This window comes from Fringilla coelebs (assembly GCF_963513975.1).
Source record: "Fringilla coelebs genome assembly, chromosome: 33".
Lineage (NCBI taxonomy): Eukaryota > Metazoa > Chordata > Aves > Passeriformes > Fringillidae > Fringilla > Fringilla coelebs.
In genome coordinates this window covers 716,810-735,895 of record NC_140059.1, presented here as the reverse complement: position 1 = coordinate 735,895, position 19,086 = coordinate 716,810, and the positions used below count along the sequence as shown (strand labels likewise).

General features: G+C 65.4%; 2 protein-coding genes across 3 annotated transcripts in view; one reads left to right on the top strand and one right to left on the bottom strand.

Moving 5' to 3' along the window:
- Positions 1–235: 235 nt before the first annotated feature.
- CDK20 (cyclin dependent kinase 20) lies at positions 236–11,799 on the bottom strand. 2 transcript variants are annotated; one of them, XM_084223991.1, is made up of 8 exons: positions 11,673–11,799; positions 11,488–11,601; positions 9,681–9,869; positions 6,954–7,075; positions 6,806–6,868; positions 4,462–4,585; positions 2,339–2,494; positions 236–692 (listed from the first exon to the last, which is right to left on the bottom strand). In XM_084223991.1, the coding sequence occupies exons 1-8, from the start codon at positions 11,778–11,780 to the stop codon at positions 537–539; spliced, it is 1,032 nt and encodes a 343-aa protein (XP_084080117.1). In that variant the 5' UTR covers positions 11,781–11,799; the 3' UTR covers positions 236–536. The 2 variants fall into 2 exon arrangements, with proteins under 2 accessions (XP_084080117.1, XP_084080118.1); XM_084223992.1 differs by having other exon boundaries at positions 9,750–9,869.
- A 561-nt stretch (positions 11,800–12,360) lies between these two features.
- The window catches only part of PORCN (porcupine O-acyltransferase), a gene marked incomplete at its 3' end in the record, with an annotated part of 7,620 nt that continues 894 nt past the window's right edge, over positions 12,361–19,086 (top strand). The window contains exons 1-5 of the mRNA XM_084224017.1: positions 12,361–12,530; positions 14,244–14,436; positions 15,473–15,516; positions 16,733–16,914; positions 18,959–19,083. Coding sequence (XP_084080143.1) covers positions 12,395–12,530; positions 14,244–14,436; positions 15,473–15,516; positions 16,733–16,914; positions 18,959–19,083 — 680 coding nt within the window. The 5' untranslated portion in view covers positions 12,361–12,394. The remainder of the gene's footprint in view (positions 12,531–14,243; positions 14,437–15,472; positions 15,517–16,732; positions 16,915–18,958; positions 19,084–19,086) is intronic.

Genomic DNA, 19,086 nt, shown 5'->3' with positions numbered 1-19,086 from the left:
CTGGGAATTTCAGGCCAAAATTGGGGATTTTCTAACAAAACTCAGCAATTTTCACCCCAAACTCAACATTTCCAGCCCAACATTTCCAACCCCCCAAAATGAGGATTTTTTCCTCTCCTCACCTGCGCTTTGGGCTCAAATCTGGGGGTTTTGGGTCCAGCCCAGGGGGTTTTCATCTCCTGCCGAGCTTCTGGCCCAAAATCCGAGGGTTTCACCCCAAATCTGGGGGGGTTGGGGTCGGATTTTCCCTTTTTGCTGCTCCTGGTGGGGCTGGGGGGGGTCTGGGGGGGGTCCCCGGGGGGGTCAATGGGCCCAGGCTGGGGAGGGGTCCCAGAGCCCCCTGGGGGTCCCCCCAAAATGGGGAGGGGTCATCGATGGGGGGGGGGGCAGGGGGGGCTCCCCAGGTTTGGGGAGGGGTCCCCCAGTCCCATGGGGGGACACTGGGGGTCCCCCAGGCTGGGGGGGGGGGGTCCGGGGGGGTCCATCTGGGGGTCCCCCAGGCTGGGGAGGGGTCCCAGGGTCCCCCAGGGGGTCTCTCAGGGGTCCCCCAGGCTGGGGAGGGGTCCCAGGGCCCCCCGGGGGGGCAGCTCCAGCGCTGAGTCCAGGCTGAAGTCGGGGGGCTGCCGGGACCCCCCCTGGGGTGGGGGTGGGGTCAGCTCCTGGGGTCCGAAGAAGAAGGGGTGCAGCAGGGCCTGGGGGGGAGGGGAGGGTCAGGGGGGGCCAGGACCCCCCCCCCCCCCAAAAAATGGGGGAGGGGAGGGGCCTGAGTGACCCCCCCACTGAGGGTCCTGGGGCTGTCAGTCCCTGAGACCCCCCAAACACTCCTGGGATCCCCCCAAACTGCACCTGAGACACCCCCCAAACACACCTGGGACCCCCCCGAACACACCTGGGACCCCCCAAAACCCTCCCCAGCCCCCTGGGACGCCCTGAGCCCCCAGACCCCCCCATGGCTCTCACCTGCCGGGCTCAGGGCGGAGCCTCACCTGGCACCTGAGCAGGGCTGAGCCGAGGCTCTGGCAGAGACCCCCAGACCCCCCAGGACCCCCTAGATTCCACCCAGGACCCCCAGATTCCCACCAGGACCCCCCAGATTCCCCCCAGGACCCCCAGATTCCCCCCAGGACCCCCCAAATTCCACCCAGGACCCTCCAAATTCCACCCAGGACCCCCCAGATTGTACCCAGGACCCCCCAGATTCCCCCCAGGACCCCTCACATTCCACCCAGAATTCCCCAAATTCCACCCAGGACCCTCCAAATTCCCACCAGGACCCCCCAGATTCGCCCCAGTTGCCCCCAGACCCCCCAGTTCCCACACCTGGTGTGCCCAGTACCACAGCAGGACCAGGGGCTCCATCATGGGTACCCCAGTCCCCCAGCCCCTCCCAGTCCCTCCCAGTCCCTCCCAGTCCCCCCGGTCCCTCCCAGTCCCCCCAGTTCCCCTCAATGCCCCCAGTCCCTCCCAGTCCCCCCAGTCCCCCCAATCCCTCCCAGTCCCCTCAGTGCCCCCAGTCCCTCCCAGTCCCCCCAATCCCCCAGTCCCCCCAGTCCCTCCCAGTCCCCCCAATCCCTCCCAGTCCCTCCCAGTCCCCCCCAGTTTCCCCAGTCCCTCCCAGTCCCTCCCAGTCCCCCCAGTTCCTGTACCTCGTGTGCCCGGGGGCGCAGCCATGCCCGGTACCGCAGCAGCTGCTGCAGCAGGTCCAGAGCTCCAATCCCCCAGTCCCTCCCAGTGCTCCCAGTCCCTCCCAGTCCCTCCCAGTCCCCCCAGTCCCCCCAGTCCCTCCCAGTGCCCCCAGTCCCCCCAGTCCCTCCCAGTCCCTCCCAGTGCCCCCAGTGCCGTACCTGGTGTGCCCGGGGCCACAGGCGGGCCCGGTACCGCAGCAGCTGCCGCAGCAGGTCCAGGGGCTCCAATCCCCCAGTCCCTCCCATTTCCCCCCAGTCCCTCCCAGTCCCCCCCAGTCCCTCCCAGTCCCCCCAGTCCCTCCCAGTCCCTCCCAGTCCCCCCAGTCCCGTACCTGGTGTGCCCGGGGCCGCAGCCGTGCCTGGTACCGCAGCAGCTGCCGCAGCAGGTCCAGGGGCTCCAATCCCCCAGTCCCTCCCAGTGCTCCCAGTCCCTCCCAGTCCCTCCCAGTCCCCCCAGTCCCCCCAGTCCCTCCCAGTCCCCCAGTTCCCCCAGTCCCCCCAGTCCCTCCCAGTCCCTCCCAGTCTCCCCAGTTCCCATACCTGGTGTGCCCGGGGCCGCAGGCGGGCCCGGTACCGCAGCAGCTGCCGCAGCAGGTCCAGGGCTCCAATCCCCCAGTCCCTCCCAGTCCCTCCCAGTCCTCCCAGTGCCGTACCTGGTGTGCCCGGGGCCGCAGCCGTGCCCGGTACTGCAGCAGCTGCTGCAGCAGGTCCAGCGCGGCCGGGTCAGCGCCCGGCACCAGCAGCTGCAGCGGCGGCGCCGCCCGCGGGCGGAACCTCAGCTTGGGGAAATCCGGCAGCTCCGACAGCTCCTGCGGGGACGGGAACCAGAACGGACCGGTACGGACCAGTACGGACCAGTACAGACCAGTACGGAGCAGTATGGAGCAGTATGGACCAGTACGGACCAGTACGGACCAGTACGGACTAGTACAAAGCAGTACAGACCAGTCTGGACCAGTACAGACCAGTACAGAGCAGTACAGACCAGTACGGACTGGTACGGACCGGTACGGACCAATACAGACCAGTACGGACCAGCAAAAACCCATACGGACCAGTATGGACCAGTACGGACCAGTATGAAGCAGTACAGACCAGTACGGACCAATATGGACCAGTACGGACCAGCACGGACCAGTACAGGCCCGTGGGTGGAACTGCAGCTGGGGGAAATCAGGCAGCTGCAACAGCTCTGGGGGGACAGGAACTAGTATGGACCAGTACGGACCAGTATGGAGCAGTACAGACCAGTATGGAGCAGTACAGACCAGTACAGACCAGTATGGACCAGTATGGAGCAGTACAGACCAATACAGACCAGTACGGATCAATATGGACCAGTACGGACCAGTATGGAGCAGTACAGACCAGTATGGACCAATTCGGACCAGTACGGACCAGTATGGACCAGCAAAAATCAGTACAGACCAGTATGGACCAGTACGGACCAGTACGGACCAGTATGGAGCAGTACGGACCAGTATGGGGCAGTACGGACCAGTACGGACCGGTACAGACCAGTACGGACCAGTACAGACCAGTACGGACCAGTACAGACCAATATGGACCTGGTACAAACCAGTATGGACCAGTATAAACCAGTACAGACCAGTATGGGCCAGTATGGAGCAGTATGGCCCAGTATGGAGCAGTATGGAGCAGTACGGACCAGAATGGGCCAGTGTGGGCCAGTGTAAACCAGTGCAAGCCAGTATGGGCCAGTGTAAACCACTACAAACCAGTATAAACCAGTCCAGACCAACATGGCCCAGTAAATCAGTATAAACCAGTATAACCTACTGCAGACCAGCATGCACCAGTATAAACCAGTATAAACGAGCCCAGACCAGTATGCACCATGTCGACCAGCACACACAACAACGGACCAGCATAAACCAGTATAGACCAGTACAAACTGCTGCTGACCAACGTACCCCAGTATAAACCAGCACAGACCAGCATACACCAGCATGTACCAGTTTAAACCACTATAGACCGGTGTAAACCAGTACAGACCAGTGCAAACCAGTGCACACCAGTGTGTCCCAGTGCTCCCAGCACCTCCCGCTGTCCTCCTGCCCCTTTCCCAGTCCCTCCCAGTCCCTCCCAGTGCCCCCAGTCCGTCCTCCAGTCCCTCCCAGTTCCCTCCCAGTCCCTCCCAGTCCGTCCCAGTATCAGCCAGTGCCCCCAGTCCCTCCCAGTTCCTTCCCAGTCCGTCCACCAGTCCATCCCAGTCTCTCCCAGTCCCCGCCCAGTCCCTGTCCCGGTCCCTCTCCCAGTCCCCCACAGTCCCTCCCAGTCCCATCCCAATCCCTCCCAGTCCCCCCCAGTCCATCCCAGTCCCTCTCCCAGTCCATCCCAGTCTCTCCCCAGTCCCCTCCAGTCTCTCCCAGTCCATCCCAGTCCCCCCCCCAGTCCCTCCCAGTCCGTCTCAGTCCATCCCAGTCCTCCCCCAGTCCCTCCCAGTCCATCCCAGTCCCCCCCAGTCGGTCCCAGTCCCTCTCCCAGCCCCCCCGGTGCCCCAGTCGGTCCCAGTGCTCCCAGTCCCTCCCCCAGTTCCCCCCAGTCCCTGTCCCAGCCCTCCCCCAGTCCCTCCCAGTCGGTCCCAGCGCTCCCAGTACTGGCCAGTCCCTCTCCCAGTCCCCCCCAGTCCATCCCCGTCCATCCCACTCCCCTCCAGTCCCTGTCCCAGTCCCCCCAGTCCCTGTCCCAGCGCCCCCAGTGGCTCCCAGCGCTCCCAGTCCCAGCCCCCAGTGGCTCCCAGCGCTCCCAGTACCGGCCAGTCGCGCGGGCTGGGCGTGCCCAGTGCCCGCAGCACGCAGCACAGCTGCTCGATGTCGTTCTCGCCCGGGAACAGCGGCGACAGCGTCAGCAGCTCCCCGAAAATGCAGCCCACGGCCCTGCGGCACACGGGGCGCTGGGGGACCCCCAAACCACCGGGACCCCAAAACCCACCGGGACACCCCCGGATCCCAGGGGAACCCCGAAACCCACCGGGACCCCCAAACCCGCCGGGACCCAAAACCCACCGGGACCCCAAAACCCACCGGGACCCAAAACCCACCGGGACCCCAAAACCCACCGGGACCCAAAACCCACAGGGACCCCCAAACCCACCGGGACACCCCCAAACCCGCAGGGACCCCGAAACCCACCGGGACACCCCCGGATCCCAGGGGAACCCAAAACCCACCGGGACCCCCAAACCCACCGGGACCCAAAACCCACCAGGACCCCCAAACCTACCGGGACCCCAAAACCCACCGGGACCCAAAACCCCACAGGGACCCCGAAACCCACTGGGACCCCCGAAACCCACCGGGACCCCCCCAAAACCCACCGGGACCCCCAAACGCACCGGGACCCCCAAACCCACCGGGACACCCCCGGATCCCAGGGTGACCCCCAAACCCACCGGGACACCCCCGGATCCCAGGGTGACCCCAAAACCCCACTGGGACCCCCCCGGATCCCAGGGGAACCCAAAACCCACCGGGACCCCCAAACCCACCGGGACCCCAAAACCCACCGGGAGCCCCCCGAAACACACCGGGACCCCACTGGATCCCAGGGGGACCCAGAAACCCCACAGGAACCCCGAAACCCCACACGGACCCCCAAACCCCACCGGGACCCCCCCAATCCCAGGGGGACCCCAAACCCACAGGAACCCCAAAACCCACCAGGACACCCAAACCCACCGGGACACCCCGAAACCCCACCGGGACCCCCCTGGATCTCAGGGGAACCCAAAACCCACCGGGACCCCCAAACCCTCCGTGACCCCAAAAACCCCACACGGACCCCCAAACACACTGGGACCCCAAAACCCACAGGGACCACAAACCCCACAGGGACCCCAAAACCCACAGGGACCCAAAACCCCACAGGTACCCCAAAAACCCCACAAGGACCCCCAAACCCACCGGGACCCCAAAACTCACAGGGACCCCAAACCCCACCGGGACCCTAAAACCCCACAGGGACCCCAAAAACCCCACAGGGACCCCAAACCCCCACAGGGATCCCAAACCCACACAGGGATCCCAAAACCCCGCAGGGACCCCAAAAACCCCACAGGGACCCCAAAACCCCACCAGAACCCTCCCCAATCCCACAGGGACTCCCCCAATCCCAAGGGATCCCCGAAATCCCAGAGGGATCCCCAAAATCCGGGGGAAGCACCCAAAGATCCTGGCGAGGAACCCGGAAATGGGGGACACGCAGCACCCAACAGGAGGGACCCCAAAACACAGGAACACACCCCAAAAATCGAAGGGGACACCCCAAAATCCCATGAGGACACCCCAAAATCCCATGAGGACACCCCAAAATCCCAGGGATCCCCAAAAGCCAGGGGGACACCCAAAGCACAGAAAGACACCCCAAAATCTCTGGGGATCCCCAAAACCCAGGGAGGACACCCCAAAATCCATGGGGGCACTCGAAACCCAGGGAGGACACCCAAAATCCCATGGGGGACACCCCAAAACCCAGGGGGACACCCCAAGTTCCATGGGGGACACCCCAAAACCCAGGGGGAGACCCCAAAATCCATGGGGGACACCCCAAAACCCAGGGGGGACACCCCAAAACCCATGGGGGACACCCCAAAACCCAGGGGGAGACCCCAAAATCCATGGGGGACAGCCCAAAATCCCATGGGGGACACCCCAAAACCCAGGGGGAGACCCCAAAATCCATGGGGGACACCCCAAAATCCCATGGGGACACCCCAAAACCCATGGGGGACACCCCAAAATCCATGGGGGACAGTCCAAAATCCCTTGGGGGGACACCCCAAAATCCAAGGGGACAACCCAAATTCAATGGGGGACACCCCAAAATCCCATGGGGATACCCCAAACCCAGGGGGACACCCCAAAACCCAGGGGGGACACCCCAAAATCCATGGGGACACCCCGGCACCAAACACAGACCCAGAATTACAGCGCGGGCTAACGGGGGGGAAAGATCTCCAAAACTCAAAGGGGGAACCCCAACCTCAAACAGAGCCGCACAAGGGATGAGTGGGGGACCCCAAAACCCCGGGAAGGACCCCCCAAATCCCGGGGGACCCCCGGAACCCCGGGGGCAGCCCCCCAAAAGCGGGCACCCACCACAGATCCACGCCCTCGTCGTAGTGCCGCGCGCCGTACAGCAGCTCGGGGGCTCGGTACCACCTGCAAAGAGGAGGGGTCAGGGGATCCCCTCGGCTTTTGGGGGGCCAGCCCGGCCCCCCGGGGGGGGACACCCCCATTTGGGTACCTGGTGGCCACCTGGTGGCTGTAGGGGCGCCCCGAGGAGGGGCCCAGCACCCGCGCCAGCCCGAAATCCGCCAGCTTCAGGCGCCCGGCGCTGTCCAGCAGCAGATTGGCCGGTTTGAGGTCCTGCGCCCCAAAAACGGCCTCAGGGGGGGCCCCCAACGCCTGGGAACCCCCCCAGACCGGCAACACCCCCCGACTGTGGGTATCGGGGTGCCCCCCTCGATTTTGGGTACCCCCCCCCCCCCCCCGCAGACATTGGGGTCCCCCCAGGGGCCCACCCGGGTTTGGGGTGTGCTGGAGCTGTCTGAGCCTCCCCCTGCCCCGATTTTGGGGTCCCCCACCCAGTTTTGGGGTGCTCACGTGGTGTGGGAGGTGCTGCTGGTGCCCCCCCAGTTTTGGGATCCTCCCTTCTTTCGGGGTCCCTCGCCCAGTGCAGCAGGCAGTGCCAGTGTCCCCCCACACCCCAATGTCCCCCGTTATTTTGGGGTCCCCCCCCATGTTTTTAGGGTCTCTCCCTCCACTTCTGGGGTCCCCATTCCCGTTTTTAGGGTTCCCATTCCTGGTTTTGGGGGCCCCAGCCCCATTTTTGGAGTCTCCTATCCCATTTATGGGTTTCCTCATTCCCATTTTTGGGGCCCCCATTCCCATTTTCGGGGTCCCCTATCCCATTTTCAGGGTCCCCATTCCCATTTTGGGGTCCCCTATCCCATTTTCGGGGTCCCCTATCCCATTTTCGGGGTCCTCATTCCCATTTTTGGGGTCCCCGTCCCATTTTTGGGGTCCCTTATCCCGTTTTTGGGGTCCCTCACCCGGTGCAGCAGGCGCTGGCCGTGCACGTGGCCCAGCCCTTATCCCATTTTGGGGTCCCCTATCCCATTTTTGGGGTCCCCATTCCCATTTTTGGGGTTCCTCAGCCCATTTTCAGAGTCCCTCAGCTCGTTTTCGGGGTCCCCTGTCCCATTTTTAGGGTCCCTTATCCCATTTTTTGGGGTCCCTCAGCCCATTTTCGGAGTCCCTTATCTCATTTTTGGGGTCCCCCAGCCCATTTTCAGGGTCACTCAGCCCGTTTTTGGGGTCCCATTCCGTTTTTGGGGTCCCTCACCCGGTGCAGCAGGCGCTGGCCGTGCACGTGGCCCAGCCCTCGTCCCCCATCCCATTTTGGGGTCCCCCATCCTATTTTGGGGTCCCCATTCCCGTTTTTGGGGTCCCCATTCCCGTTTTTAGGGTCCCCATGCCGTTTTTAGGGTCCCTCACCCGGTGCAGCAGGCGCTGGCCGTGCACGTGGCCCAGCCCTCGTCCCCTATCCTATTTTGGGGTCCCCATTCCCGTTTTTGGGGTCCACATCCCGTTTTTGGGGTGCCTCACCCGGTGCAGCAGGCGCTGGCCGTGCACGTGGCCCAGCCCTTATCCCCATCCCGTTTTGGGGTCCCCATGCCGTTTTTGGGGTCCCCATGCCATTTTTGGGGTCCCCATGCCGTTTTTGGGGTGCCTCACCCGGTGCAGCAGGCGCTGGCCGTGCACGTGGCCCAGCCCTTGTCCCCATCCCGTTTTGGGGTCCCCATCCCATTTTGGGGTCCCCATTCCGTTTTGGGGTGCCTCACCCGGTGCAGCAGGCGCTGGCTGTGCACGTGGCCCAGCCCTTGTCCCCATTCCCATTTTGGGGTCCCCATCCCATTTTGGGGTGCCTCACCCGGTGCAGCAGGCGCTGGCTGTGCACGTGGCCCAGCCCTTGTCCCCCATCCCATTTTGGGGTCCCCATGCCATTTTTGGGGTCCCCTCACCCGGTGCAGCAGGCGCTGGCCGTGCACGTGGCCCAGCCCTTGTCCCCATTCCCGTTTTGGGGTCCCCATCCCATTTTTGGGGTCCCCATGCCGTTTTTGGGGTGCCTCACCCGGTGCAGCAGGCGCTGGCCGTGCACGTGGCCCAGCCCTTGTCCCCATCCCGTTTTGGGGTCCCCATCCCATTTTGGGGTCCCCATCCCCGTTTTGGGGTGCCTCACCCGGTGCAGCAGGCGCTGGCCGTGCACGTGGCCCAGCCCTTATCCCCAGCCCGTTTTGGGGTCCCCATTCCCGTTTTTGGGGTGCCTCACCCGGTGCAGCAGGCGCTGGCCTGCACGTGGCCCAGCCCTCGTCCCCCATCCCATTTTGGGGTCCCCATCCCATTTTTGGGGTCCCCTATCCCATTTTTGGGGTCCCCATTCCCGTTTTGGGGTGCCTCACCCGGTGCAGCAGGCACTGGCCGTGCACGTGGCCCAGCCCTTATCCCCATCCCATTTTGGGCTCCCCATGCCGTTTTTGGGGTCCCCATGCCGTTTTTGGGGTGCCTCACCCGGTGCAGCAGGCGCTGGCCGTGCACATGGCCCAGCCCTTGTCCCCCATCCCATTTTGGGGTCCCCATGCCGTTTTTGGGGTCCCCATGCCGTTTTTGGGGTGCCTCACCCGGTGCAGCAGGCGCTGGCCGTGCACGTGGCCCAGCCCCTATACCTATCCCATTTTTGGGGTCCCCACGCCGTTTTTGGGGTGCCTCACCCGGTGCAGCAGGCGCTGGCTGTGCACGTGGCCCAGCCCTTGTCCCCCATCCCATTTTGGGGTCCCCATGCCGTTTTTGGGGTCCCCATCCCGTTTTTGGGGTGCCTCACCCGGTGCAGCAGGCGCTGGCCGTGCACGTGGCCCAGCCCTTATCCCTATCCCATTTTGGGGTCCCCATTCCCGTTTTTGGGGTCCCTCACCCGGTGCAGCAGGCGCTGGCCGTGCACGTGGCCCAGCCCCCGCAGGGTCATGGCCAGCAGGGCTCTCACCCGCGCCGGGGGCAGCGGGGCCGGCGCCGCCCGCAGGAGCCCCCCCAGGTCCCCCACCAGCAGCTCCAGGGCCAGAACCACGGCGGGGCCCTGGGCAAAGGCGGCCCGGAGCCGGATCACCTGCGGGGACAGCGGGGACAGTGACACTGGGGACACCTGGGACAGTGACAGTGACACTGGGGAGAGTGACAGGGACACCTGGGCAAAGGCAGCTCGGAGCCGGATCACCTGCGGGGATAGGGACAGTGACAGCACGGACAGGGACAGGGACAGGGACACCTGGGACAGTGACAGGGACACCTGGGCAAAGGCAGCCTGGAGCCGGATCACCTGCGGGGACAGCAGGGACTGTGACACTGGGGACACCTGGGACAGTGACAGTGACACCGGGGAGAGTGACAGGGACACCTGGACACCAGGGACAGCCTGGAGCCGGATCACCTGTGGGGACAGCGGGGACGGTGACAGCAGGGACAGGGACAGGGACAGTGACACGTGGGCAAAGGCGGCCCAGAGCCGGATCACCTGCAGGGACAGCGGGGACTGTGACAGCAGGGACAGGGACACTGGGGACAGGGACAATGGGGACAGGGACACCGGACACAGGGACACCTGACAGCAGGGACAGTGACAGAGACACCTGGGACAGTGACAGTGACACCTAGGCAAAGGCGGCCCGGAGCCAGATCACCTGCAGGGACAGTGGGGACAGTGACACCGGGGACAGGGACAGTGACACCTGGGCAAAGGCGGCCCGGAGCTGGATCACCTGCGGGGACAGGGACAGGGACACCGGGGACAGGGACACCAGGGACAGTGACAGTGACACCAGGGACAGTGACAGTGACACCAGGGACAGGGGCAGTGACACAGGGTACAGGAGCAGTGACACCGGGGACAGGGGCAGTGACACGTGGGCAAAGACAGCCTTGAGCCGGATCACCTGCGGGAACAGCAGGGGGGACAGTGACACCTGGGGGGGACAGCAGCAGCAGGGACACCAGGTGACAGCGGGGGGACATCAGTGGGGACATCAGTGGGCAGCGCTGGGAACAGCAGGGACGGCAGGGGACAGGGGGATTGGAGCCAGATAACCTGCGGGGACCGTGGGGGGACAGTGACACCTGGGGGGGACAGCAGGGACACCAGGTGACAGCGGGGGGACATCAGCGGGGACAGCAGGGGGACAGTGGGGGGACATCACTGGGACTCGAGAAGGGGCACCGGGGGCTATGGGGGGCACCGAGATGGGCTCGGGGGGTACCGGGATGGGCTCGGGGGGTACCGGGATGGGCTCGGGGGGTACCGGAGGCTGCCTCGGGGGTACCGGGGGCTGGCTGTGGGGGCACGGGGGGCTGCCTCGGGGGTACCGGGGGCTGGCTCGGGGGCACCGGGGGCTGGTTCGGGGGTACCGGGGGCTGGCTCGGGGGTACCGGGGGCTGGCTCGGGGGCACCGGGGGCTATGGGGGCACCGAGATGGGCTCGGGGGGTACCGGGGCCTGGCTCGGGGGTGTGCCGGGGGCTGGCTCGGGGGTACCGGGGGCTGGCTCGGGGGGTACCGGGGGCTATGGGGGGCACCGAGATGGCCTCGGGGGTACCGGGGGCTGGCTCGGGGGTACCGGGGGCTGGCTCGGGGGCACCGGGGGCTGGCTCGGGGGTACCGGGGGCTGGCTCGGGGGTACCGGGGGCTGGCTCGGGGGTGTGCCGGTGTGGGGTGCCCGGCCCGGGGGTCGCTCACATGGGGGTGCGCCTCCATCTCGCGCAGGGCCTTGATCTCGCGCAGGGTCTGCGGGGGCAGCCCCTCCTCGGGGCGCCGCAGCGGGACCTTCTTGAGGGCCACCAGCTCCCCGGTCTGGGGGCACAGGGGGGTCAGGCAGGCCCCGCCGGGCCGGGCTCCCCCCCCGGCCCCGGTCCCGGGCCCACCTCGCGGTGCTTGGCCTTGAAGACGACGCCGTGCGCGCCCTCCCCGATGCGGCCCAGCACGATGTACTGCTCCATGCCGCCGCCGCCGCCGCCGCCGCCGCGGGGCATTGTGGGCCGGCCCGGTCCGCCGCCGCCCCACAGTGCCCCGCGCCGCGCCCGCCGCACCTGGTTGCCGTGGTGATAGGCCCCGCCCCTGACAACCTGCCCCGGAAACAGCCAATAGCGCCCCGCTCTGCGCCATGAGGCCCCGCCCCTAGCAACGCGCTCCCTGGCGACAGGCCTCGCCCTTAGCATACATCGCAGCGTCCTAGCAAACCCCGCCCCTAACATCCCGCTCAGGCCCCGCCCCTAGCAACGCGGGCGAGATCCCCGGCAACGAGGCCCCGCCCATAGCAACAATGCCCCCGCCCCTTAACAACCAGGCCGCGCCCCCCCGGCATCCCCCGCTCCCCGGCAACCGCGCCCCGCCCTTGGCAACGGCCGCCCCGTCGCGCGCCGCCATTTGGCCGCGCCGCGCTCTGATTGGTCAGCGCCGCCGTGCGGGGCGGGACGGCGGGCGCTGATTGGTGGGTGTGGGGGCCCCGCCCCTTTCCCCTTAGGCGGGCGGGCGGCGGCGCCAGGCGAGGCGCGGGCGGGGGATTTGGGGGGATTTTGGGGTTTTTTGGGGTTTTTTGGGGGTTTTTGGGGGGTCCCGTCACGCAGCGAGCCCCGCTCGGGTCGGGATGTCGGCGTTGCCTCCGCGAGAGTTCGCGGCGCAGGTGCTGCCCGGCTGCGTGGTGCCCACGGCGCGCCAGGGCCTGGCCCAGCTCTGGCCGCTGCTGCTGCTCTGCCTCGGGGCGCGGCTGCTGCACCGGCTGCGTGAGTGGGGGGACACCGGGGGAACCGGGGCCCTGGGGGCACATCCGGGGCTCTGAGGGCTCCGGGGGCCTGGGGGCGTTCCGGGGCTCTGGGGGAGTCGGGCGGATCTGGGGGAGCCCGGGTGCTGCAGCGGCTCCGTGAGGGGCCGGGGGTGGGGGAACACCCGGGGGGCTCTGAGGGAATCGGGGGGTCCCGGGGCTTTGGGGGGCAGGGGGGTTCTGTGAATTTGGGGGTCCGGGGGTGCCCTGGGCGGCTGAGCGGACTGGAGGGGTCGGGAGGGACTGGGGGGTCCCGGGGGCGATCCGGGGGGTCCGGATGGGCCCCAGGGCCTGGGGGAGGCCGGCGGAGTCCCGAGAGGCTCGGAGGAGGGGGGGGAACCCGGGGAGATTGGGGCTGTGGGGGGGAGTCCGAGGGCAGCGCTGGGGTTTGGGGTGGGGGGACACCCAGGGTGTTGGGGTGAGGGGACCCCCGGGGTTTGGGGGTGTTGGTTTCAGGAGAGGGGACCTCCAGGGTTTGGGGTTTTGCCAGTTTTGGGTGAGGTGACCCTCGGGGGGTTTGGGTGAGGGGGCAGCTGGGGTTTGGGGTGAGGAGCGCCCAGGGTTTGGGGGTGGGGGGACCCTCGGGGTCTGCGGGTGTTGCCAGTTTCAGGTTCGGGGACCCCCAGGATGTGGGGGCGTTGCTGGTTTTGGGTGGGGGAACACCCATAGTTTGGGGGTTCGGCACCCCCGGGGGGTTGAGGTTTGGGGACCCCCGGGCTGTGGGGTGTGTCTGGTTTTGGTGTGGGGACCCCCGGGCTGTGGGGGCGTTGCTGGTTTTGGGTTCGGGGACCCCTGGGGTGGGGGGGTTCAGGACCCCCGGGCTGTGGGGGTGTGTCTGGTTTTGGGTGGGGGTCACCCGGGGTTTGGGGGTTCGGGACCCCCGAGGTTTGGGAGTTCAGGACCCCTGGGCTGTGGGGGTTCGGGACCCCGGGTTTTGGGGGTTCGGGACCCCGGGGTTTGGGGGTTTGCAACCCCCGGGCTGTGGGGGTTCAGGACCCCGGGCTTGGGGATTCGGGACCCCCGGGGTTTGGGGGTTCAGGACCCCGGGCTGTGGGGGTTCAGGACCCCGGGCTGTGGGTGTGTTTGGTTTGGGGGTTCAGGACCCCGGGGTTTGGGGTGTGTCAGGTTTGGGGGTTCCGGACCCCCGGGCTGTGGGGGTTCAGGACCCCGGGCCTTGGGGGTTCAGGACCCCGGGGTTTGGGGGTTCAGGACCCCGGGCTGTGGGTGTGTCTGGTTTGGGGGTTCAGGACCCCGGGCTGTGGTGGTTCAGGACCCCGGGCTGTGGGTGTTCATGACCTTGGGCTGTGGGGTGTGTCTGGTTTGGGGGTTCAGGACCCCGGGCTGTGGGTGTGTCTGATTTGGGGGTTCAGGACCCCGGGGTTTGGGGGTTCAGGACCCCGGGTTTTGGGGGCTCGGGACCCCAGGGTTTGGGGGTTTGGGACCCCCGGGCTGTGGGGGTTCAGGACCCCGGGGTTTGGGGTGTGTCAGGTTTGGGGGTTCAGGACCCCGGGCTGTGGGGGTTCAGGACCCCGGGGTTTGGGGATTCAGGACCCCGGGCTGTGGGGGTTGAGGACCCCGGGGTTGGGGGTTCAGGACCCCGGGCTGTGGGGGTTCAGCACCCCGGGCTGTGGGGTGTCTCCATCCCGGGTCCCCCCTGATCCCCGCTGTGTCGCAGCGCTGCCGCGGGGCGGGAAGCACGCGGGGGCGGCGGCCGGGGGGCTCCTGGCCCTGCACCATTTCTTCGGGGCGCAGGCGCTGTGGGTGGCCCTGCTGAGCGGGCTCTGCGTGCTCACCCTGCTGCTGAGCCGGGCCCGCGCCCACCGCGGCCTCTGCCTGGCCCTGGCCGCCCTCAGCTACCTGCTCATGGGGTACGGCACTGGGAGAGACTGGGAGGGCACTGGGAGAGACTGGGAGGGCACTGGGAGAGACTGGGAGAGCACTGGGGGCGCTGGGAGGGCACTGGGGGTGCTGGGAGGGCACTGGGGGCACTGGGAGGGCACTGCGAGGGACTGGGAGGGCACTGGGGGCGCTGGGAGGGCGCTGGGAGGGCACTGGGAAGGGGTCTAGGGGCACTGGGAGGGCACTGGGAGAGACTGGGAGGGCACTGGTGGCACTGGGAGAGATTGGGAGGGCACTGGGGGCACTGGGAGGGCACTGGGAGGGCACCGGGGGCACTGAGAGGGCACTGGGAGAGACTGGGAGGGCACTGGGGGCACTGGGAGGGCACTGGGAGAGACTGGGAGGGCACTGGGAAGGCACTGGGAGAGACTGGGAGGGCACTGGGAGAGACTGGGAGAGCACTGGGAGGGGGTCTGGGGACACTGGGAGGGCGCTGGGGATGGTTTGAGAGTGCTGGGAGGGCACTGGGCGCACTGGGAGACACTGGGAGACACTGGGGGCACTGGGAGGGCACTGGGAGAGACTGGGAGGGCACTGGGAGAGACTGGGAGGGCACTGGGAGGGGGTCTGGGGGCACTGGGAGGGCACTGGGAGGGCACTGGGAGGGGTTTGGGGGGGGGCTCTGCCTCATCCTGGCCACCTTCAGCTAGTTGCTCATGGGGTATGGGGCACTGGGAAGGCACTGGGGGCACTGGGAGGAACTGGGGGTACTGGGAAGGGACTGGGGGCACTGGGAGGGGACCGGGGGCACTGGGAAAAGGACTGGGGGCACTGGGAGGGTGCTGGAAGCAGCTGGAAGAGGAACTGGGCAGGAGTTGGGAAGAACTGGGAGTGACTGGGAAGGATTGAGAGCATTGACTGGAAAGGAGATGAGGAGCACTGGGATGAGCTGGGGGGTTGGTGGCATTGAACTGGGAGTGACTGGGAAGGGATTTGTGGGCACTGGGATGAACTGGGGGGTTGGTGGCATTGAACTGGGAGTGACTAGAGCCCCCCTCTCCCCAGGGAGCTGCACATGGTGGACACGGTCACGTGGCACAAGATGCGAGGTGAGACCCCCCCGACCCCCCCCGACCCCCACTTGGGACCCCCAGTTCCTTCCCCAGCCCCCGGGGGATGTGGAGCACTGCCCGATTTTGGGGTCCCCCCTGATTTTGGGGTCCCCCCTGATTTTGGGGTCCCCCTGATTTCGGGGTTCCCCTGATTTTTGGGTCCTCTCTGATTTTAGGGTGCCCCCGATTTTGGGGTCCCCTCTGATGTCGGGTGCCCAATGTTTTTGGGGTGCCCAATGTTTTTGGGGTCCCCCCCCGATTTTGGGGTGCCCGATGTTTTTTGGATGCCTGATGTTTTCCGGTCCCCCTGATTTGGGATGCCCGACACTGGGGTGCCCTTGGATGTTGGGGTGCCTGGTGTTTTTGGGGTGCCCTTGGATGTTTTTGGGGTCCCCCCGACTTTGGGGTTCTCTGCGATGCTGGGTGCTCGGTGTTTTTGGTGTGACCTTGGATGTTCTTGGCATCCTCTCTGATTTTGGGGTGCCTCTGTATGTTTTTGGGGTGCCCTCGGATGTTGGGGTGCCCGGTGTTTTTGGGGTGCCCTTGGATGTTTTATGAATCCCCTCTGACCTTGGGGTTCCTAATGTTTTAGGAGTCCCCCCGATTTTGGGGTGCCCGGTGCCTTTGGGGTGCCCTCGGATGTTGGGTTGCCCTTGGATGTTTTTGGGATGCCCCCGATGTTGGGGTGCCTTCTGATGTTTTTGGGGTGCCCCCGGGTGTTTTTGGGGTCTCTTGGATGTTGGGGTTCCCGATGTTTTTGGGGTCCCCCGATCCTGGGGTGCCCTCGGGTGTTTTTGGGGTGCCCTTGGGTGGTTTTGGGGTCCCCTCGATGTTGGGGTGCCCATGGGTGTTTTTGGGGTGCCCTTGGGTGTTTCTGAGGTGCCCTCGGGTGTTTTGGGGTGCCCCGATGCTGTCCCCGCTGTCCCAGGGGCACAGATGGTGGTGGCCATGAAGGCCGTGTCCCTGGGTGTTTTTGGGGTGTTTTTGGGGTGCCCTGACGGTGTCCCCCCGCTGTCCCAGGGGCGCAGATGGTGGTGGCCATGAAGGCCGTGTCCCTGGGTGTCCCCTGGGTGTTTTTGGGGTGTCCTGACGCTGTCACCCCGCTGTCACAGGGGCTCAGATGGTGGTGGCCATGAAGGCCGTGTCGCTGGGTGTTTTTGGGGTGTTTTTGGGGTGTTTTTGGGGTGCCCTGACGATGTCCCCAATGTCCCAGGGGCGCAGATGGTGGTGGCCATGAAGGCCGTGTCGCTGGGCTTTGACCTGGACCGGGCGGCGGGCGGGGCCGAGCCCAGCCCCGCGCAGGTGCTGGGTTACCTGTGCTCACCTGGCTCCGTGGTGTTCGGGCCCTGGGAGCCCTTCGGAGCCTACCTGAGAGCCGTGGAGGGACCGCCCCTGGTACGGGGGAACGGGGTTTGGGGGGAAAAATGGGGATTTGGGGGGAAATGGGGATTTGGGGAAAATGGGGATTTGGGGAAAAATGGGGATTTGGGGAAAATGTGGATTGGGGGGGAAAAATGGGGATTTGGGGGAAAAATGGGGATTTGGGGAAAATGGGGTTTGGGGGGGAAAATGGGGATTTGGGGAAAAAATGGGGATTTGGGGGGAAATGGGGTTTGGGGGAAATGGGGATTGGGGGGGAAAAATGGGGATTTGGGGGAAAACGGGGATTTGGGGGGAAATGGGGTTTGGGGGGAAAATGGGGATTTGGGGGGAAACAGGGATTTGGGGGAAAAATGGGGATTTGGGGGAAAAAATGGGGATTTGGGGGGGAAATGGGGATTTGGGGGGAAAAACGGGGATTTGCAGGAAAATGGGGATTTGGGGAAAATGGGGATTGGGGGGAATATGGGGATTTGGGGGGAAATGGGGTTTGGGGGGGAAATGGGCATTTGGGGGAAAGGGGGCATTTGGGGGAAATGGGGATTTGGGGGGAAAAAATGGGGATTTGGGGGGGAAATGGGGATTTGGGGCAAAAACGGGGATTGGGGGGAAAAACAGGGTTTGGGGGAAAACGGGGTTTGGGGGAAAGGGGGGATTTGGGGGGAAATGGGGATTTGGGGGGAAAACGGGGATTTGGGGAGAAAATGGGGGTTTGGGGAAAAACAGGGATTTGGGGAAAATGGGGATTTGGGAGAAAACGGGGATTTGGGGTAAACCGGGGATTTGGGGGGAAAAACGGGGTTTGGGGGAAAACGGGGTTTGGGGGAAAACGGGGTTTTGGGGGAAATGGGGATTTGGGGGGGAAAATGGGGATTTGGGGGAGAAAAAGGGGATTTGGGGGGGAAACAGGGATTTGGGGAAATGGGGATTTGGGGGAAAACAGGGATTTGGGGGGGGAAACGGGGATTTGGGAGAAAATGGGGATTTGGGGGGTTTGGGGGAAATGGGAATTTGGGGGGAAATGGGGAGTTTGGGGGATTTGGGGGAAATGGGGAATTTGGGGGAAAATGAGGAGTTTGGGGGGATTTGAGGGGAAAATGTGGATTTGGGGGAAATGTGGGTTTGGGAGGAAATGGGAAACTTGGGGGGAAACAGGAATTGGGGGGATTTGGGGGGAAAAATGGGGGTTTGGGGGACTTGGGGGAAATAAGGGTTTGGGGGGAAAAGGGGATTTGGGGAGAACGGGGGTTTGGGCAGAAAAACAGGGATTTGGGAGGAAATGGGTATTTGGGGGAAGTAACAGGGACTTTTCAAAAACCAGGGATTTGGGGGAAATGGGGGGGTTTGGAGGAAATGGGGGATTTGGGGGATATGGTGGAAAATGGAGAGTTTGGGGGAAATGGGTATTTGAGGGGAAATGGGGGAATTTGAGGAGTTTTGGGGGGAAATGGGGCATTTGGAGGGGAAATGAGGATTTGGGGGAAAACTGAGAGTTTGGAGGAAATGGGGATTTGGGGGAAATGGGGAGTTTGGGGGGGAAATGGGGGAGTTGGTGGAGGAAAAGGGGGGATTGGGGGGGGCCTTGAGGAGCGTTGGGGGATTTTGGGGGGCACGGGGGGGGGGGTGGGCAGGTTTGGGGGCACTGAGGGTTTGGGGGGGTTGGAGGGGACAGGGAGTGGGGGGTTGAGAGGGTTTGGGGGGTCTGGGGCTGGCCCTGTGTCTGTGTCTGTCTGTCCGTGTGTCTGTCTGTGTGTCTGTCCGTGTGTCTGTCCGTGTGTCTGTCTGTCTGTCCATGTGTCTGTCAATGTGTCCGTGGCTGACCCCGCTGTCCCCAGAGCGCAGCCTGGGCGCGGAAGGGGCTGCGCAGCCTGGGGCTGGCCCTGTGTCTGTGTGTCTGTCCGTGTGTCTGTCCATGTGTCCGTGGCTGACCCCGCTGTCCCCAGAGCGCAGCCTGGGCGCGGAAGGGGCTGCGCAGCCTGGGGCTGGCCCTGTGTCTGTCTGTCTGTCCCTGTGTCTGTCTGTCTGTCCGTGTGTCCGTGGCTGACCCCGCTGTCCCCAGAGCGCAGCCTGGGCGCGGAAGGGGCTGCGCAGCCTGGGGCTGGCCCTGCTCTGCCTCCTGGTCAGCACCTGCCTGGCCCCGTTCCTGTTCTCCAGCCTGCTGCCCCTCTATGGGGCACGGGCCCTGCG